We start from the raw sequence: 19949 nt of genomic DNA on the forward strand, positions 1-19949 counted from the left end.
TGTTTTGTGTGGTCAACCACTTCATGGCTGAGTTGCAGTCACTCCCTATCGCAGGTGGGATCCTGTCAAGGTTACATGAAACAACCAAACAAAGTACATTACAAAGACCATAAATAGCAACCCTTAGGCCTGCGAGGTCATTCAGCCTTTAACCCCAACCATCCTGCAAATTTTAAACAACAACTTAAGTCCTTGGTAAATACAATGCTGGACACCTGAATGACTTTAAACAGATATATAAATACAATATACCCTAGGTCCTAGGGTATATTGTATTTATATACCTAGGGCCTAGGAGTAGTGATGGCCAATTTAAAGCTGAAGCTCCGGTGTAAGTGTCAAAAACAATCAACTCATTGTTTCAGAAACACTGTGTTGAAGCTTGGTTTGTCTGAACAGAGTCAAAGTGATCAATGATGTCCGAAACTTCATTCGACACGTCACTGTCAATTCAGCTGTATAGAGTGGGCAGTCCTAATAAAGCAGTGCATTCGAATTTGTAGATTCAAGCTGCTCTTCATATTTGTGACCACCAGATGTCACCAAAGACTGTACTGAACAGCTTCTAATGATGAACTGTTTTTCAATACAAGCTTAAATACATCAGAAAACTTAATTTGGCCATCACTACCTAGGGAATATATATAAGCAAATTACATAATATTTTACCGGGGTAAAAAAGTATTGTGATCAGACAGAATATACTCTGTCTGATCACATTCTGTCTGAATATGGTCTATCCTTAAAGCATAAGAAAAAGGGTTGACTTATGTAAATTTCACGTATATCAGTGAAATTTGCTTGAAGTAAAGATGACTTCTTTTCATCCTTCAGGATATTCCCAAAGTGTCGATCCTTGTTACAACTACACTGTGCTGAATGATCAATGGCGTTCAACAAACAACACAAATACTCAGGACCTACACTGTGATCAATCTATTAACTGGCAAGGCTGGTACCGCCTGTTTCTGGGGAGCTCCAATGCTCGTATTCCCGAGAGGTGTATAGACTCAAACAGGTGTGGAACCCATGCTCCTCTGTGGATAACACAACCTCATCCCACACAGCCAGGTGAAACTGTAAATCGCACTGTGTGCAACAACTGGTCTGGAAGCTGCTGCCAGTTTCCATCACACACCATCCAAGTCAAACTATGCCATGGAAACTACTACGTCTACAAACTTGAGAGGCCATCTGTGTGCCACCTTGCGTACTGTGCAGGTATTGTTGCCCTCTAAGCATGATCACACTGTAACAAATTCATCTTTTTCATCCTGCTGCTAAATTCAACTGTTCAGAAGGAAAATGCTCTCAGCTTTACCGCAGTACTCTCACTTATTCATTTATGTATTGACTGTAAACAGAGGTGAACACAACAACATCTGCACTTTCTTCAACCACACCTGCTCCAATACCACAGACCTCTACAGCCAATCAGGTCAGGCTCACTTCTATAACAGCAGTGAGCAACAGTGCAGCAGTGGAGGGGCGCATCCGCCTGGTTGGAGGAAACAGCTCGTGTTCTGGCAGGGTGGAGATCTTCCACAGTGGGCAGTGGGGGACGGTGTGTGATGATTTATGGGACCTAGTGGATGCTCAGGTGGTGTGTAGACAGCTGGGCTGCGGCAGGGTCGTCTCAGCACCAGCAAATGCTCAGTTTGGTCAGGGCACCGGACCCATCTGGTTGGATGATGTCAGTTGCTCAGGCAGTGAATCAAATCTCACTCAGTGCCAGCACTTAGGATTTGGATCTCACAACTGTGGACACTCTGAGGACGCTGGTGTCATCTGTGAAGGTAAATTTGTGCAGCTGCAGACACTGAAGTCCCACTGCTTGATTATATGTCCAGGATGTTTAGCTGACAGGTTTGCAGTCAACGATTATGATAGCTTTGATTTATGCTACACTGTTTTGCCCACAAGCTCTTTCACATTGAATATTTTATTTACAGACAATATCTTGGAGCCTTACTGTAAACCCAACAAAAAGTCCATCATTTTCCATTTAAAATGCAAATTTGGATGATTTTTTACTCTTTACAGGCTTTGCACTTGAACCACCTCTTCTTTCAGCTCTTTGTGATGGTAAATTGGGAGGCTTTTGAGTTTTCAATGTGTTTCCACAGCACTTGATATTGCTCCACTCAAATATATGTTATCCAACATGTACCTGCTTTTACAGGCTCCATGAGAATCATATTCTGGAGACGTCTAAGTAACAATATTTGGTCACAATCATACTTGCACCTGGTAGAAACAGGACTTCAGGATTAAATGCTTAAACTTCATCCATTCCAGACTACATTTTCACTGTGGGTTCCGCAAACGATATACAGCTGCATGAAACATAGTTAGTGGGTCCTCTATAACCTTACCTTATGTCCACAGGAAGTCCCTCTTTCTGACTGTGAGCAGCAAAATAATATCCAAGACTTGAAACACCCATGTGACTGCATTAAATGCCCTGATTGCTGGACATGTGACATGCACTGAAATGTTATGGCCCTGTGTTGTGTCCACATACTATTGCATTTTGTTCTGTAGATGCATTTACTAGAAGCACTGGAGGGCGCTAATGAATATCGTTGTTGTTGTGGTACTTGGGAAGGAGAAAAATAAAAAAGGAGTTTTCTCAGGTGATCCTCTGTTCCTACATGCTCATGTGTGTTCATGCCTGCTGAAACAACACCGTGTATGCAATACATAAATTGTCTGTCTCAGCAAATCTAACAATTTTATATCCAGCAAAAAGTCTTTTTGATTTTGTTTTGAGACTAACAGGGTAAGCAAGAGCACGATGAATGAGATCATTAATCTTCTTTTGAGAATATATGCCTTTTATTTTTTATTTGTTTATAAATCCGTAAATTGAGCACTTTACATGCATATTAGACTAATTCATATGGCAACACTGTTGGAATTTACATTGTATTTTACAGCCATTTTTAGCTATGGACCCTGGTTTCAAGGCCTCTCCTTGTGGGTTTTCTCTGAGTAATTCGGATCCCTCCCACAGTTCGATGACTTGCTGTTCCTGAAGATAGGTGAACTGGTGATTCTAAAATGTCCGTGTGTGAGAATGGTTGTAAGCCCTGTGACTGACTTGTGACCAGAAGAATCATCTTTTACATTTGCTGTTGTTTTAAGATTTTTTTTCTCTTAAATTGAGGAAGAGGCGATGCGGAAAGAAGCACCGACAGGCTTGTTTTGAGTTTATTTGACACAATAAAGTGGGTGGAATGAATGTTTCAACTATTCTTTTAAGATATTTCTCACATGTCTAAGGTCGAGATATTATGTCACTTGATTATAGTCTGGATTTTTTTGAAATTAAATACTTTTTTCATGCCAAATATTTAGATGTCAAATCTTTGCAGTGTTCATACCAAATACTGATTGTATTGAAGAAAAAAAGTTTGGAAACTAAAGAGACAATTTAGTTAAAGATATGCACAACAGAAATCTTTAAGACCGGTACAAACACGCTGTTTCATCCCTGCTCCTTCAGTCTGCATGTCGAAGCTTTCTTGGCCAAGACATTGAACCCAATTTGTCCCCAATGCATCTATCAGTGTGTGTGATTGTTTAAAAAGTGGTTATAGCATAGAATAAAGTGTTGTAAGAATATCGGTGGAATTTGCTTGAAGTAAAGATGACTTCTTTTCATCCTTCAGGATATTCCCAAAGTGTCGATCCTTGTTACAACTACACTGTGCTGAATGATCAATGGCGTTCAACAAACAACACAAATACTCAGGACCTACACTGTGATCAATCTATTAACTGGCAAGGCTGGTACCGCCTGTTGCTGGGGAGCTCCAATGCTCGTATTCCCGAGAGGTGTATAGACACAGACAGGTGTGGAACCCATGCTCCTCTGTGGATAACACAACCTCATCCCACACAGCCAGGTGAAACTGTAAATCGCACTGTGTGCAACAACTGGTCTGGCAGCTGCTGCCAGTTTCCATCACACACCATCCAAGTCAAACTATGCTATGGAAACTACTACGTCTACAAACTTGAGAGGCCATCTGTGTGCCACCTTGCGTACTGTGCAGGTATTGTTGCCCTCTAAGCATGATCACACTGTAACAAATTCATCTTTTTCATCCTGCTGCTAAATTCAACTGTTCAGAAGGAAAATGCTCTCAGCTTTACCGCAGTACTCTCACTTATTCATTTATGTATTGACTGTAAACAGAGGTGAACACAACAACATCTGCACTTTCTTCAACCACACCTGCTCCAATACCACAGACCTCTACAGCCAATCAGGTCAGGCTCACTTCAATAACAGCAGTGAGCAACAGTGCAGCAGTGGAGGGGCGCATCCGCCTGGTTGGAGGAAACAGCTCGTGTTCTGGCAGGGTGGAGATCTTCCACAGTGGGCAGTGGGGGACGGTGTGTGATGATTTATGGGACCTAGTGGATGCTCAGGTGGTGTGTAGACAGCTGGGCTGCGGCAGGGTCGTCTCAGCACCAGCAAATGCTCAGTTTGGTCAGGGCACCGGACCCATCTGGTTGGATGATGTCAGTTGCTCAGGCAGTGAATCAAATCTCACTCAGTGCCAGCACTTAGGATTTGGATCTCACAACTGTGGACACTCTGAGGACGCTGGTGTCATCTGTGAAGGTAAATTTGTGCAGCTGCAGACACTGAAGTCCCACTGCTTGATTATATGTCCAGGATGTTTAGCTGACAGGTTTGCAGTCAACGATTATGATAGCTTTGATTTATGCTACACTGTTTTGCCCACAAGCTCTTTCACATTGAATATTTTATTTACAGACAATATCTTGGAGCCTTACTGTAAACCCAACAAAAAGTCCATCATTTTCCATTTAAAATGCAAATTTGGATGATTTTTTACTCTTTACAGGCTTTGCACTTGAACCACCTCTTCTTTCAGCTCTTTGTGATGGTAAATTGGGAGGCTTTTGAGTTTTCAATGTGTTTCCACAGCACTTGATATTGCTCCACTCAAATATATGTTATCCAACATGTACCTGCTTTTACAGGCTCCATGAGAATCATATTCTGGAGACGTCTAAGTAACAATATTTGGTCACAATCATACTTGCACCTGGTAGAAACAGGACTTCAGGATTAAATGCTTAAACTTCATCCATTCTAGACTACATTTTCACTGTGGGTTCCGCAAACGATATACAGCTGCATGAAACATAGTTAGTGGGTCCTCTATAACCTTACCTTATGTCTACAGGAAGTCCCTCTTTCTGACTGTGAGCAGCAAAATAATATCCAAGACTTGAAACACCCATGTGACTGCATTAAATGCCCTGATTGCTGGACATGTGACATGCACTGAAATGTTATGGCCCTGTGTTGTGTCCACATACTATTGCATTTTGTTCTGTAGATGCATTTACTAGAAGCACTGGAGGGCGCTAATGAATATCGTTGTTGTTGTGGTACTTGGGAAGGAGAAAAATAAAAAAGGAGTTTTCTCAGGTGATCCTCTGTTCCTACATGCTCATGTGTGTTCATGCCTGCTGAAACAACACCGTGTATGCAATACATAAATTGTCTGTCTCAGCAAATCTAACAATTTTATATCCAGCAAAAAGTCTTTTTGATTTTGTTTTGAGACTAACAGGGTAAGCAAGAGCACGATGAATGAGATCATTAATCTTCTTTTGAGAATATATGCCTTTTATTTTTTATTTTGTTTATAAATCCGTAAATTGAGCACTTTACATGCATATTAGACTAATTCATATGGCAACACTGTTGGAATTTACATTGTATTTTACAGCCATTTTTAGCTATGGACCCTGGTTTCAAGGCCTCTCCTTGTGGGTTTTCTCTGAGTAATTCGGATCCCTCCCACAGTTCGATGACTTGCTGTTCCTGAAGATAGGTGAACTGGTGATTCTAAAATGTCCGTGTGTGAGAATGGTTGTAAGCCCTGTGACTGACTTGTGACCAGAAGAATCATCTTTTACATTTGCTGTTGTTTTAAGATTTTTTTTCTCTTAAATTGAGGAAGAGGCGATGCGGAAAGAAGCACCGACAGGCTTGTTTTGAGTTTATTTGACACAATAAAGTGGGTGGAATGAATGTTTCAACTATTCTTTTAAGATATTTCTCACATGTCTAAGGTCGAGATATTATGTCACTTGATTATAGTCTGGATTTTTTTGAAATTAAATACTTTTTTCATGCCAAATATTTAGATGTCAAATCTTTGCAGTGTTCATACCAAATACTGATTGTATTGAAGAAAAAAAGTTTGGAAACTAAAGAGACAATTTAGTTAAAGATATGCACAACAGAAATCTTTAAGACCGGTACAAACACGCTGTTTCATCCCTGCTCCTTCAGTCTGCATGTCGAAGCTTTCTTGGCCAAGACATTGAACCCAATTTGTCCCCAATGCATCTATCAGTGTGTGTGATTGTTTAAAAAGTGGTTATAGCATAGAATAAAGTGTTGTAAGAATATCGGTGGAATTTGCTTGAAGTAAAGATGACTTCTTTTCATCCTTCAGGATATTCCCAAAGTGTCGATCCTTGTTACAACTACACTGTGCTGAATGATCAATGGCGTTCAACAAACAACACAAATACTCAGGACCTACACTGTGATCAATCTATTAACTGGCAAGGCTGGTACCGCCTGTTGCTGGGGAGCTCCAATGCTCGTATTCCCGAGAGGTGTATAGACTCAAACAGGTGTGGAACCCATGCTCCTCTGTGGATAACACAACCTCATCCCACACAGCCAGGTGAAACTGTAAATCGCACTGTGTGCAACAACTGGTCTGGCAGCTGCTGCCAGTTTCCATCACACACCATCCAAGTCAAACTATGCTATGGAAACTACTACGTCTACAAACTTGAGAGGCCATCTGTGTGCCACCTTGCGTACTGTGCAGGTATTGTTGCCCTCTAAGCATGATCACACTGTAACAAATTCATCTTTTTCATCCTGCTGCTAAATTCAACTGTTCAGAAGGAAAATGCTCTCAGCTTTACCGCAGTACTCTCACTTATTCATTTATGTATTGACTGTAAACAGAGGTGAACACAACAACATCTGCACTTTCTTCAACCACACCTGCTCCAATACCACAGACCTCTACAGCCAATCAGGTCAGGCTCACTTCTATAACAGCAGTGAGCAACAGTGCAGCAGTGGAGGGGCGCATCCGCCTGGTTGGAGGAAACAGCTCGTGTTCTGGCAGGGTGGAGATCTTCCACAGTGGGCAGTGGGGGACGGTGTGTGATGATTTATGGGACCTAGTGGATGCTCAGGTGGTGTGTAGACAGCTGGGCTGCGGCAGGGTCGTCTCAGCACCAGCAAATGCTCAGTTTGGTCAGGGCACCGGACCCATCTGGTTGGATGATGTCAGTTGCTCAGGCAGTGAATCAAATCTCACTCAGTGCCAGCACTTAGGATTTGGATCTCACAACTGTGGACACTCTGAGGACGCTGGTGTCATCTGTGAAGGTAAATTTGTGCAGCTGCAGACACTGAAGTCCCACTGCTTGATTATATGTCCAGGATGTTTAGCTGACAGGTTTGCAGTCAACGATTATGATAGCTTTGATTTATGCTACACTGTTTTGCCCACAAGCTCTTACTTTTTTGGACATGAATTCAGTCATTGTATCTGTTCTGGTTTTTTGATTATTATTTACAAAATAATACAGATGTTTATTTTTAATTAAAATTTTTAAGGCCTTTTTGACATTTACAGGCATTATATTTGAACCTTTTTTACTAGATTTACCAACTTTATTTGTGGTTAGTCTATCTCTGCATTTCCAAAACATTAAATGAAATCCTACAGACATCAAAAAATGAGGGCATTTCTTGAATTTTTGTTCTAACTCAACCATTTAAGAGCTCATGAAGCTTGGACAATAAATATTTCCACCTTCTTTTCTAAAACCACATATTCACAATTGAAAAATTATAATAATATTAATATTATAAACAAACCTATGTGTTAGTAAAATTGGACATAAATTGTATCTTAAGATATTTTAATGAGATAATGATTTAATTTAATATTAGCTGCATGAAGAGAATTAAAATCGATCATACTGAAGTTGTTCAAAATTTTCCAGTACCCAGTTCCATCCACTGGCTGTAAGGATTAATCTTTCTACCCCAGTAAACAGTAAACGACACAACAAAAAATGCCCAAATAAGTCTTCTTCATACCACCTGTCACTCACTTCTGGTCATTTCTGAAAAGACAAAGTAGATTGTGTACTGAGATATGTTGAATTGTTAGCTTAAAGATAATCCAAGAGACCAGTCATTTCCAGAGGTTATCAGAATCAGAATCAGAATCAGAATACTTTATTGATCCCTGGGGGAAATTATTTTTTTGTTACAGTGCTCCATTATAAACCAACATAAACCAACATTAAGACAAGACAGACAATACGCTAACAAGAATAGTACAATATATACATATATATACATACATAAGTCACTCATTAATAAATAGCTGGAAAAGAAACGTGTAGTTGTAGCAGTAACCAGTGTGTTAAGTGGATGCGTTGTACAGGGAGATGGCCACAGGCAGGAAAGATTTCCTGTGTCGTTCAGTGGTGCTTTTCGGTAATCTCAGTCTCTCACTGAACGTGCTCCTGTGACTGACCAGCATGTCATGGAGTGGGTGGGAGGTGTTATCCAACATTGTCTTTATCTTGGACAACATCCGCCTCTCCGACACCACCTTGAGGGAGTCCAGCTCCATCCCCGCAACATTACTGGCCTTACGGATTAGTTTATTAAGTCTGTTGGCATCTGCGACCCTCAGCCTGCTCCCCCAGCATGCAACAGCATAGAGGATCGCACTGGCCACAACAGACTCGTAGAAAATCCTGAGCATTTTCTGGCAGATGTTGAAGGACCTCAGTCGCCTCAAAAAATAGAGACGACTCTGGCCCTTCCTGTAAAGTGCTGTGGTGTTTTTAGCCCAGTCCAGTTTATTGTCAATGTGTACTCCAAGGTATTTATAGTCCTCCACAATGTCAACACTGACCCCCTGGATTGAAACAGGGGTCAAGTGTTTCCTGGTCTTCCTGAAGTCCACGATCAGTTCCTTGGTCTTTGCCACGTTGAGCTGCAGATGATTCTGCTCACACCACGTGACAAAGGAGTCGACCACAGCCCGGTACTCTGTCTCATCATCCCTGCTGATGCATCCAACCACCGCAGAGTCATCAGAAAACTTCTGAAGATGGCAGGTCTCTGTGCAGTGGCTGAAGTCTGTGGTGTAGAGGGTGAAGAGGAAGGGGGAGAGGACAGTCCCCTGTGGTGCCCCTGTGTTGCTGATCACCTTGTCAGACACACACTGTGGGAGACGTACATATTGTGGTCTTCCTGTCAGGTAATCAACAATCCAGGACACCAGAGAAGCATCCACCTGCATCGCTGCTAACTTATCACCCAGGAGGGTCGGCCTGATGGTATTGAAAGCACTAGAAAAGTCAAAAAACATGACCCTCACAGTGCTCGCCGGCTGGTCCAGATGGGTGTAGACACGATTGAGCAGGTAGATGATGGCGTCCTCAGTTCCGAGACGAGGCTGGTAAGCGAACTGAAGGGGATCCAGATGTGGTCTTACTATGGGTCGCAGCTGGTCCAGGATGAGCCTTTCCAGGGTCTTCATGATGTGGGAGGTCAGTGCCGCGGGCCTGTAATCCTGGGGGCCACTGGGACGTGGCGTCTTTGGTACAGGGACGAGGCAAGATGTCTTCCACATCACTGGGACCCTCTGCAGACTCAGACTCAGCATAAACAGTTTATGAAAGACTCCACACAGCTGGGGGGCACAGGTCTTGAGGACGAGGGGACTCACTCCGTCTGGTCCAGCAGACTTGCCTGAGTGAAGTCTCCTCATTTGCATCTCAACCTGGTATTGAGTGAAGGTGATGGGTGGGGGACGGGTGTCAGGAATCTCACAGGAGGCAACAGCGCCATGTGAAGAGAGAGGCTGGCACAGTGGTGTGGCTCTGGATTCCAGGCTGACTACAGGTGAGGTTGTGGGGGTGGGAGCAGACACTGTGGTGTCGAATCTATTGAAAAACAGATTCAACTCGTTAGCTCTATTCTCACCTCCCTCAGCTCCCCTGCTGTTGGTTGGCCTGAATCCAGTGATGGTCTTCATGCCCCTCCACACCTCTCTCATGCTGTTCTGCTGGAGTTTCCACTCCAGCTTCCTCCTGTAATTGTCCTTAGCCTCTCTGATCTTGTCCTTTAGTAACACCTGGACCTTCCTCACCTCCTCTTTATTGCCCCCTCTGAAAGCCCTCTTCTTGTTGTTGAGGAGGGCTTTGATGTCCTTAGTCACCCACGGCTTGTTATTTGGGTAACAATGAACAGTCTGAGCTGGAACAATGGAGTCGGTGCAGAAAGTTATGTAGTTATATCATCCATACTAAAAGTGTGACCATGGTTAGATATTCATATATGCATCTCCTGAACTTATCATGATATCTTGTGAAACTGTTCAAGAAGTTCTAAATAACTTAAAACTTCCAAAATCCAGAAGACTTGTAGAGCTGTTACTAAGACACCCTTTCCCCTCTGTTTTTTTTTTAAGAATTTCTACCTGAGATGCCCAGTGTGTTGGCCTCAACCTGCACTTTGATTGGGCCCACTATCATCGACGTCCACGGCCAGATTAACTCCATCCAGGATCGGTGTGCGTACTCTCTGTTCTCGACTCCGTCACTCCCAGATTTCCATGTTCAGGGGAACTTTGAGGACCGGCGTCGTAAAGATGTGAGCTTTTTGGACAGTGTGACGCTGCGTGTGGACGTGCATTACATTCACCTGGAACAAGGTGGGAGAGTTCAGGTAAGCGACCTACAGCCACAGTTCATGTGTCAGAGTGGAGTCTGATCCAAAGTCCTCCCTCATCCTCTGCTGTGTCTCCTCTCAGCTTTCTTCTCAGGGCTGTTAGAAGCAGTTCTTTCAGAGCTGCTGAACTCAGTGGTTGTTGCTGTGAAATCAGCCTGTTTGTGTGTTTGACATGTTTCACTCAGTGTTTCCTCCACTTTGTCTCTGCTGTGATGCAGCTGAACGACTCCACACTGACCCTCAGCAGCTCATCTCAGCTGGTTCATGGTGTGCAGCTCTCTAAGGACCAAACTGGAGTCACCGCCAAGCTGTTGCTCTCCAACCTCAACATCTCTGTCTTCTTTGATGGCGACACCGCACAGATCCTCTTAGAAGGTACAGAAAATAAAGTTTAATTCATGTAACATAAACTGTAAACTGTGCTGTTATTTATTGAGCTGTTGTGTTTGTCCAGTTTGAATATTGATGCTGATCTGACTCATTCTGTCCTGATCCTGTGCAGGACCTGCTGGTTCATCTGTGGAGGGTCTGTGTGGAAACTCCAGCAGGTCTCTGAGTGACCTGAGGCTCTCTGAGTACAGCTCCACCAGGTAAGACCTCATCACAAGCTCAGAGTCCCTCTGATGCTGATGTTGCAGATATTCTGTGTTTGCATGAATGAGCCTGAACTTTGTTGTTTGTCGCCCCCTAGCTGTGAGATGCAGTACAGTGAGCCTGCTGACAGCACGATCATCTGCACCAGTGTGACTGAACGGTGAGCAGATCCACACAGTAGGGAACATCTGTTATATTGTTGGATATATAATTTTTGTGGCAGTTACCTTGTGTACTTCTTTAGAAGTTTGCCTTTGCAGACCACCACATTAAATGCCACACTTAAGCCTTGAATGTAGTCCAGATTTATAGCATTAAGCAAAGGTGTTCAGCAAAAGTCTTGCATTAACTGTTTAGGAATTACAGATATATACACAGTTTGATGTTTTCACAGGCTCAGAAATAATTGGTTCCACTGGAAGGCATTCATGCCCATGCTATAACACTGTCTCCATTATGTGTGACTCATAATGTGGTGCTTCAGATTATGAACTATTTCTCTCCTCCAAACTTCATCATTCCGCTACTAAAGTCAAAATCAGCCTTCTTGTTTGTAATTGTAACCCTTAGTTTGTTATGAATCCTCTGTATTTACATTCATGAAGGCATCTCTTCATTGCCAATTTTGGCAATGATACTGTGGAATACACTTCACACCGACAACAGTTGTGCTCACAGTTGTCAATTTTATTGGACATTCATACAACAACCCACAGTCAGGGCAGCGCTGGTCTCAGCTTTCCCTCTTTCCATCTCTCGCCTCACCAAAAAGAAAAAAAGGCCGTCAACAGTCTAAGTGCAGTTATGTTCTCACTTTCCTTGCTTTCACGTTTCTGTCCAGTTCATCCCAAAACAGCTCAATGGGGTTTACGTCTGGAGTCTGTCCTGGCCACTCCATGTTTTCAAGCTTACCATCTTGTTCTTTATTCCTGATTCTGGCATAGCTTGGACTTGTGTTTTGGGTCATTATCCTGCTGTAGGATGACCAACCCCTGATCAACTAGGCCAGAGGCTGTTGCATGGCGCAGGATAAGGCTGTGGTAACTGTTTTGGTTCAGGGTCCCCCTCATTCTGTATAAGTCACTGACCCTGGATCCAGCAAAACAGCCCCAGACCATCACACTTCCTCCTTGAAACTTGATGCCACACACTGTGGAATCTTTCACCTACTCAACAGCATACGAAAATCCAGCATAATGAAACCAGGATTTCAATTTTTGATTCCATTATACTCCCTTCCAGTGTTCAGTAGTCCAATGGTTTTGTTTCATGGCCCAGGCGAGCCTCTTATTCTTACGTCTTAGCAGTGGCTTTCTTGCTGCAACTCATCCTGTCAAACCTGTAGCTCGAAGTCTTCTCTTCACAGTTGAAGCTGAGACTTGGTTGCCATGACTACTATTAAGCTTGTGCTTGAAGCTGTTGTCCTTTGAGCCGCCTATCATGCAAGCTGTCCTCTGATTCAGTTGTGGTATTGGGTCTGCCCGACATCTTCCTGTCACTTTGCTGCAGTTTCTGAGTAACTTTTGAAAGTGAAAGAAACTGTACTCTCTGACACCCTGACTCTCTTTGCAATTTCTCTGTAGGAAAAACCTACATTTTTAAGTATTACGATGGTCTGTGTCTCTTCCATTGTTAATTGCTTTTTTTTCTCACCATTTTTGTAGCAACACACTTCTTTCAGCAGTATAATACTGATCAACTGATGCTCAAGAGGGTATGATACTGCAGTGACGCAGACAAAGGGGGTTGTAAGTAATCCAAAAAATTGGGATCACCTGTTGGAATTTGTAGCACCAGCTTTCAAGCCTTGATCAACCTCCTACAGAACAGTTTTAAATTGTTAACCCATTTTGAGTTCCCTGAAAAAATGTCATGAAGAGGCTGTGTGCAGGCAGAGAAGCACCTAAAATGCAGACTTCACAGAGCGAAAAAGTGAACTCAAAAAGCAGCTTTATTTCTGACTCAAGGGTAAAACAATAAAAACTACACTGTGGAAGTAATAACTAAACATAGAGTGAGGCACACAGGGAAACACAGCCATGAATGAGGGAGATCGCAACACAGACCAAGGAAAACACAGGGCTAAAATACACAGAGGGATAAGGAGGGAACGAGAGACACAAAGGGAGCACAGCTGGGAGTAATCAAACCTGAGAAGACCAAGAGGAAGCAAAACGGTAAACATTAACATAGGACACGGACTGTCAAAGTAGAACAGGAAACATAACACAGATGCAGACTTGACAAGGGGATACAAACCAAGCAGTCAAGTCCCTTGAAGCTGATGAAATGAAAATGAAAACTGAAAAACTGCAGTTCAGTCACATCTTGATTGATTTGCATGATTTTATTTAACAACCATTATGGCAGTGTAGAAGCAAAATTACAAAAACAGAGACTTCATTTAATTTTGATCTACCATAAAAAACCATTAGATTTAGAGAAGCACATACGCAAGATAATTAGTGTTTGATAAGCTATATTTAGACAAATGATTACAGTTGATCATTTTATTGTCTTTAATTTTGTTTTCTCTGTGGTGAGCAGCTGTAATCTCCTGAAGGAGGCGCCCTTCTCCTCCTGTAACAGTGACATTGACCCAGAGCCCTACATAACCGCCTGCACCGACACTTTGTGTAAATATCCTGCAGTGGATGGACTCAACTGTCAGTTCCTGAAGGCCTACGCCAGAGCCTGCAGTCTACACAACCACACTCTGGATGGCTGGACATCAAAGACCGGCTGCTGTAAGACCTTAATAAGACATTAATAAGCTCTCCTTTGTTAAAGACCTGAACTCTGGAGTTTTAGAGCTCCCATGTTTTCAGGATAATACATCAGTGTGTTCCTCTGTAGCCTCTGAGGCCTTCTGTCAGGACAGGACCTGCAGCGATCACGAGTTCTGTGGTGAGAAGACGGTCGGTGGTGACACTTGCTGCTTCTGTCGGGCCATTTTTGCCTCCAAGTACCAAGAAAACAACTCTTTGGGTATGACAGCTGTGACATCATCATGACAACAGGGCTGAATAATGGAGGAAAACTTCTAACTGTGATTTTTCTGACTGATATTGTGACGTTCAGGTGATCCAACAGTCTGCATGCAGGACTCTGCTTCAGTCACTCTGGTTGGTTGTCTCCTGGAGGACAAAGGCATCGACTACTCTGCCTTACACCTCAACGACCCGACCTGCAGGGGTCAAGTGGACGAGCTCACCCACATGGTGACCTTCAGCTTCAACAGCAGCAACAGCTGTGGGACGAGGGTCACGGTGGGTTTCATCTACTCCTCTTTACCTTCTGCTGCTCTGCTCTGTTATATTTTAAAAAAAAGAAAGCAAAACAAAGAGGAAGCTGGTTAAAGTGAGTTGAAATGACTAAAAAGATGCAGCAGCAATGTAATATTTTTCTCTTGTGCATACTCATCTGCTTAAGAATTATATGCTAGGCTGTTGGTTTGCCAAACCGGTTTCATACACTTTTATTATATTTATGGTAGTGTGACATCTTAACAGCAACTCAGTTAAATATTATTTAATTCCAGTTGTCCTTTATCAAAAAGCAACACTGTAAATAACAGCTGTTTACAGAAGCCTAATGACTGTCACATGAAAAAGATTTATTATCATTAATTAACATTTGGTGCAAGATTGATAACATTTATTATCTTAAGGTAGTAATTCTCAGAAGGGAATCACTACCTTTCCGTAGTGGAGGGGTTTGTGTGTCCCAGGGATCCCAGGGGCTATGTTGTCGGGGGGCTTTTGCCCCCTGGGAGGGTCACCCGTGGTAAACTAGTCCTTAGTGAGGGACCAGACAAAGAGCGATTCAAAAGATCCCTATAAATAGAGCATCAAGGGAACAGTTCACCTTGCGCGCTTGGGGTTATCAGGGCCCTGCCCTGGAGTCAGGCCCGTGGAGGGTGCCCGAGGTCGAACGTCTGGTGAACGCGCCTTAGTCTATGGGGCCCGGCCGAGCACAGTTTGAAAAAGGTCTGGAGATCAACAGACAAATTGATGCTGCTGCAGTGATGATGCTGTACCAGTCCATCGTGGTGAAAAGAAAGCTGAGTGTAAAAGCGAAGCTCTCAATTGCCCGAGGGCAAACATCTAAACACGCATTGAAGCACACAGAGAAACATACAACCATGAAGCAGAACGTGTCAATGGATAGAGAGAAACAGAGGGCTTAACTACACAACACAATGACGAGTGAACAGGAAACACATTGGAAACACAGCTGAGACAAATTAATGTAATGAGACAGAGGCAGCAAAACTAAACACACTGAAAATGGAACTTAAGACTGTCAAAATAAAATAGGAAACACAATGGCACAAGGAGGGAACAAGCCAATAGGAACATAAACACAGACGCACAGGGAGGGACACAGAGGACAAAGACACAAGGGGAGCCTATATGTACAAGAAGCTTGTACATTTGGAGTTAGATATTGCATTGAACATGGAGAACAATTCCCAATCTCTTCATCACCTCAGAGTTATGAATAAAGCTAATTAATTTAACAATGATATCAGGAGATATAAGTATCAGGTCAGAAATAAAAGTTGGATTGGTGCATTCCTATTTCTTTGTGTTGACCAAGGAATCATAGTAGCTGGTAAGTTGTAGAAACATAACAGATCTCTGTTGATTCCTGATGTCCAGCATTAAAAAATTATACATATACTATAATTTTAAAATGAACCAACTTGTTTAGCGACATCTGATTGTGTGACTCCACAGACCAACAACAGTGAACTCATCTACAAAAACACCATCATGACCCAGAACAGCTCCTCTGACATCATCACTCGTCACGACCAAATCTACATCGACTTCTCCTGCGTCCAAACTCAGCCGGACATCAAGACTGCCACCTTCAGGATCAGAGACAGGTGTGTGGTGGCTGCTGGTTGTCTTTGAGTTACTTTAAGATGTGAAGCTGAGGTTTGTGAGTCAGAGAAAGCTGAAGTGTGTTTGTGTTCTGCAGCTCTGTGATCCAGCACATCACATCTGGAGTTTGGGATTACACTCTCACCATGAAGGCTTTCACCGACGTCAGCCACACACAAGCTGTGGAGTCCAGCACTGAAGTGCAGCTGAACCAGAAGATCTGGATGGAGCTGAAGACTGACGGGCTGGACGGAGACGTGGTCGTCGTGGTGACCGACTCCTGCTGGGCCACTGACCAGCCATCACCCGACAGCACTCCGAGATACGACCTGATCATAAACGGGTGAGACAGACTCAGAGAGTCATGTGGTTTTGATCTCTCTCATGGACTCCTGAACAAAGTGTGTTTTCCTGTCTGTGAGCAGCTGTGCCAACCCTGCTGACCAGACTGTGCAGGTGGAGGACAACAGACTGGGAACTTCCAACTACTTCTCCTTTAACATGTTCGAGTTCACCGGGGGTTCTGGTGAAGTCTTCCTGCACTGCAAACTCCACGTGTGCCCTAAACAGGAGTACAGCTGCCTCCCGGTACAACATTCTGCTAACACACTAGCAGCATGTGTTAAGCTCTATCAAAAAATACCAAATTTGCATCTCAGAGTTTTATTATTGTTATTTGCATGTAACTACTCCTACATTACTGAATTTTAAAGATGTATTGATCTGGCATACCTGTACCCACAGGCAAATTAAATCTCTAAAATTCTTCCACGGCTTTGATGTTTGCATCACATAGTGAGGAATGATGACCCAAATGCAGTTCAGTAGGCAGACAACATACATAACATAAAGCGCTTCATTAACAGCTGTTCAAGTGATCAACCAGGAAAACATAAACAGAATCCACAGTAACAATGAAATAAGGAAAGGTTAACACACAATTTAAAACTGGAACTACTAGACATGCATAGACACAATGATTGCAATCTGAGCACTCACCACTCTTCCCATATTTTCAATCAAAGCAGCCAGCCTTGTGGGCTTTTGAACAGCATTCACCGTTTTCTTCAATTTCCGATAAACCAGGGCCAAGCCAGCTCAGATCAGGAAGAGCCCCTTTATCATGGTGCTGAATAGGTAGATGTCTTCGATGTCTTCAATAGACAGTCCCGCTAGGCACACGATGCACCACTTCTGCCACTCATAAATCGTGTATCCGGAAGGAAAGTCCCTCCAGGGCACGCAGGCTCTCCCAATCCTAGGCTTCTCGTTGAGAAAAGGGTGTCAAGTGCATTAAGGGACCAGTTGATCAAAGCCATAGTTCTTCTTTAGGTTTTAGAGGACAAGAGCAAGAATGAGAGGCTCTCTCAGGGTTAGAGTGAGACAAGACCAGACAAGGACATAGAAGTAGCAGCAGGGAAGATAAGGGTAAGGAGAGGGTGAAAGATGCATCCGCCTCCTCCAAAAGCCAGAGCAAAAAAAGACTGCAAGGGAAGTAAAACTTATACAAAACACTGGACACTGGGAATTAAACTGGTCCAATTAAGGGATTCTGACACAAAAGCTATAATGTTTGTTTTCAGCAGATTCAGTCCTGAATGAAAGGATCTGTGTTGATGTTCTAAAATCTGGACTTTGTCTCTCTTTGTCTTTAGACTTGTCCTGGAGCTGCTCGCAGACGCAGATATGCCAGGCCCAAATATGAAGGTGAAGCCTTCATCAGCATGGCCTGGACTCATTAGGTAAGACACAGTCTGCTGTTTTAGATGATATCATTCTGAGACCTGTGCTGATAGTTAGTGCTATTCATTAGCACAATGAAAAGCCTCAATATAATAGAAACATCTCAAACCTCACTGATGGAGGGTGAAAGAAAAACTACAGAAATAATACTGATTCCAGCTGAACTATGATTTCAGGTTCTTGAATTGAGTTAAAGCAAATATAATGTCTTTATTATTCCCACTAAAAGTCTATAAACTTGACATCTGATGAGTTTGATCTTCTAAGTCAGTGAAATGTCCTGGTTGGTCGTCTGTAGCCTGACAGTCCAGGATCAGGGTGAAGGTCCATCTCAAATACTGATGATGAGCAGATAAGAGGAAGAAGTGGGAGGAGAATAATAGATACAATTTGGTATGACACCAAAAACAGGAAGATTTTCCAGCATTCAGTGTCATTCATCTTCTCAGGTGGTTTCCATGGTGACTCGGACTGACTGACAGGCTGCCGACCTCCATGATGATCCCTGACTTTTGATGATGATCCGGATGCTGGTTGTATGAAAGATTGAGGTCTCTTCTGGCTGCTATGGTGTTGTGATCACTACACAGCTGGAAAAGGCAGCAGTTTTATTGAAAGTATTGTAAGGACAGGACCAAACAGAGAGATAATGATTCTGTTCCTTATGGGTGGCAGTAGCTCAGGAGGTAGAGGAGGTCATCTACTAACCAGAAGGTTGTTTGTTTGAACCCTGGCTGCTCCAGTCAAAATACTAACCTGAAGTTGCTCTCTGATGCAGCCATCAGAGCATTTACTACATTTTATTATTAACTTGGTGAAGGGAAGTGTGTCAGGTTTTTTTATTTATTTGAACAAATTGATATATTCCTCAAATGTCTCCAAGCAAAGCTGGTTGCACTCTAGAACTTCTGGGGACCAGTAGGGTGTCAAATGTTGGATTAGAATTGAGACTAATGACTTGTTGGACTTGTGCCCTTCTGAATATAAACACATCTTTGGTAACAGGTCTCACAAGCAATAAAGAAGCATTCTTACTTCTTAAGTTGTTTTAGGTGAAGATGTTTTACTCATAAAGATGTGAAAGTATCCATTTGAGAGGAAAATGAAATGAAATGACAAGAGGAGAGTTTGAGAAACATAGATTTTGGGGCCATAAAGTCCCATATAGATAAATGGAAATTGATTCTTTACCAGGGTGAGTCATTAAAAGGAGAGTAGTATCATTTATTATCTTACTCCTTGTTTTCTAGCTGCTTTTGTTTTAATTTGATTATGTATGGGTTGAGTTTTGAATTTTGCCTTCAAGTGATCATTCAAGAGTTATTGCTGTGTTCTTTTTTCTTATTCTGTCTTACTGTTTGCATGAAAGACCAAAAATAAAATAAAAGGTCAGGGTAAAAATTAAGCTTCAAGTATTTTTTGTTATTTCCACTGTCTCACTAAGAAACTATTTAGCCCGAACTCCATTAACTACAGTGGTTTTCTGAATGACACGGGGCTCTATATACACTGAGAACAGTGCATGTTTATGCAGGCTTCATCTATTTAACACCTGTTAAATCAGAAAGAAGAAGGCAATGACCTGTTTTTTCTTCTGTTGAGTAACATTTTGTGGGCTACCAATAAGTACTTTGTACTCAGCATAACTCTAAACCAGAGTTGAAGTATTAAACCACAATAAGTCTCTTTCATATATGAAGAGAGATTACAAGACAATAAGCAACAATCCATATTAGAAATAGAGAAAGAGATGAGATAAAACATGTAGCTTCAACTCAGTGATGTTCTGTGAGGACAAGCACTCAAACAGTGCTTGTCCAATGAAATCTAAATATAGATTGTACCAAAGTGAGAACAATCTCTCTTCT

General features: G+C 42.6%; 2 protein-coding genes across 2 annotated transcripts; both read left to right on the plus strand.

Annotated features, from left to right (window-relative positions):
- The first annotated feature begins 812 nt into the window (after positions 1 to 812).
- LOC146389985 (scavenger receptor cysteine-rich domain-containing protein DMBT1-like) lies at positions 813 to 8126 on the plus strand. Its single transcript, XM_084920237.1, has 5 exons — positions 813 to 1221; positions 1365 to 1844; positions 4304 to 4636; positions 7163 to 7477; positions 8101 to 8126. The coding sequence occupies exons 1-5, from the start codon at positions 813 to 815 to the stop codon at positions 8124 to 8126; spliced, it is 1563 nt and encodes a 520-aa protein (XP_084776363.1).
- A 2480-nt stretch (positions 8127 to 10606) lies between these two features.
- On the plus strand, positions 10607 to 18080 carry LOC146389986 (alpha-tectorin-like). Its single transcript, XM_084923071.1, has 11 exons — positions 10607 to 10849; positions 11071 to 11227; positions 11355 to 11442; positions 11544 to 11606; positions 13994 to 14193; positions 14303 to 14434; positions 14528 to 14715; positions 16189 to 16340; positions 16436 to 16681; positions 16764 to 16926; positions 17994 to 18080. Exons 1-11 carry the CDS (start codon positions 10607 to 10609, stop codon positions 18078 to 18080), a joined length of 1719 nt encoding a protein of 572 aa, XP_084779197.1.
- The last annotated feature ends 1869 nt before the right edge of the window (positions 18081 to 19949 follow it).

This window comes from Perissodus microlepis, chromosome 3, assembly GCF_051167445.1.
Source record: "Perissodus microlepis isolate ML-2025 ecotype Zambia chromosome 3, ASM5116744v1, whole genome shotgun sequence".
In the NCBI taxonomy this organism is placed as follows: Eukaryota; Metazoa; Chordata; class Actinopteri; order Cichliformes; family Cichlidae; genus Perissodus; species Perissodus microlepis.

Bases quoted from the DNA above. Each gene is read 5' to 3' on its own strand.
- LOC146389985 (XM_084920237.1), top strand. From the start codon at position 813: ATGACTTCTTTTCATCCTTCAGGATATTCCCAAAGTGTCGATCCTTGT. The intron at 1,845-4,303 runs GTCCAGGATGTT...CAATAACAGCAG, and splicing joins GTCCCACTGCTTGATTATAT to TGAGCAACAGTGCAGCAGTG. The intron at 4,637-7,162 runs GTAAATTTGTGC...ACAGTGCAGCAG, and splicing joins CGCTGGTGTCATCTGTGAAG to TGGAGGGGCGCATCCGCCTG.
- LOC146389986 (XM_084923071.1), top strand. From the start codon at position 10,607: ATGCCCAGTGTGTTGGCCTCAACCTGCACTTTGATTGGGCCCACTATC. The intron at 11,228-11,354 runs GTACAGAAAATA...GATCCTGTGCAG, and splicing joins CGCACAGATCCTCTTAGAAG to GACCTGCTGGTTCATCTGTG. The intron at 16,341-16,435 runs GTGTGTGGTGGC...TGTGTTCTGCAG, and splicing joins ACCTTCAGGATCAGAGACAG to CTCTGTGATCCAGCACATCA.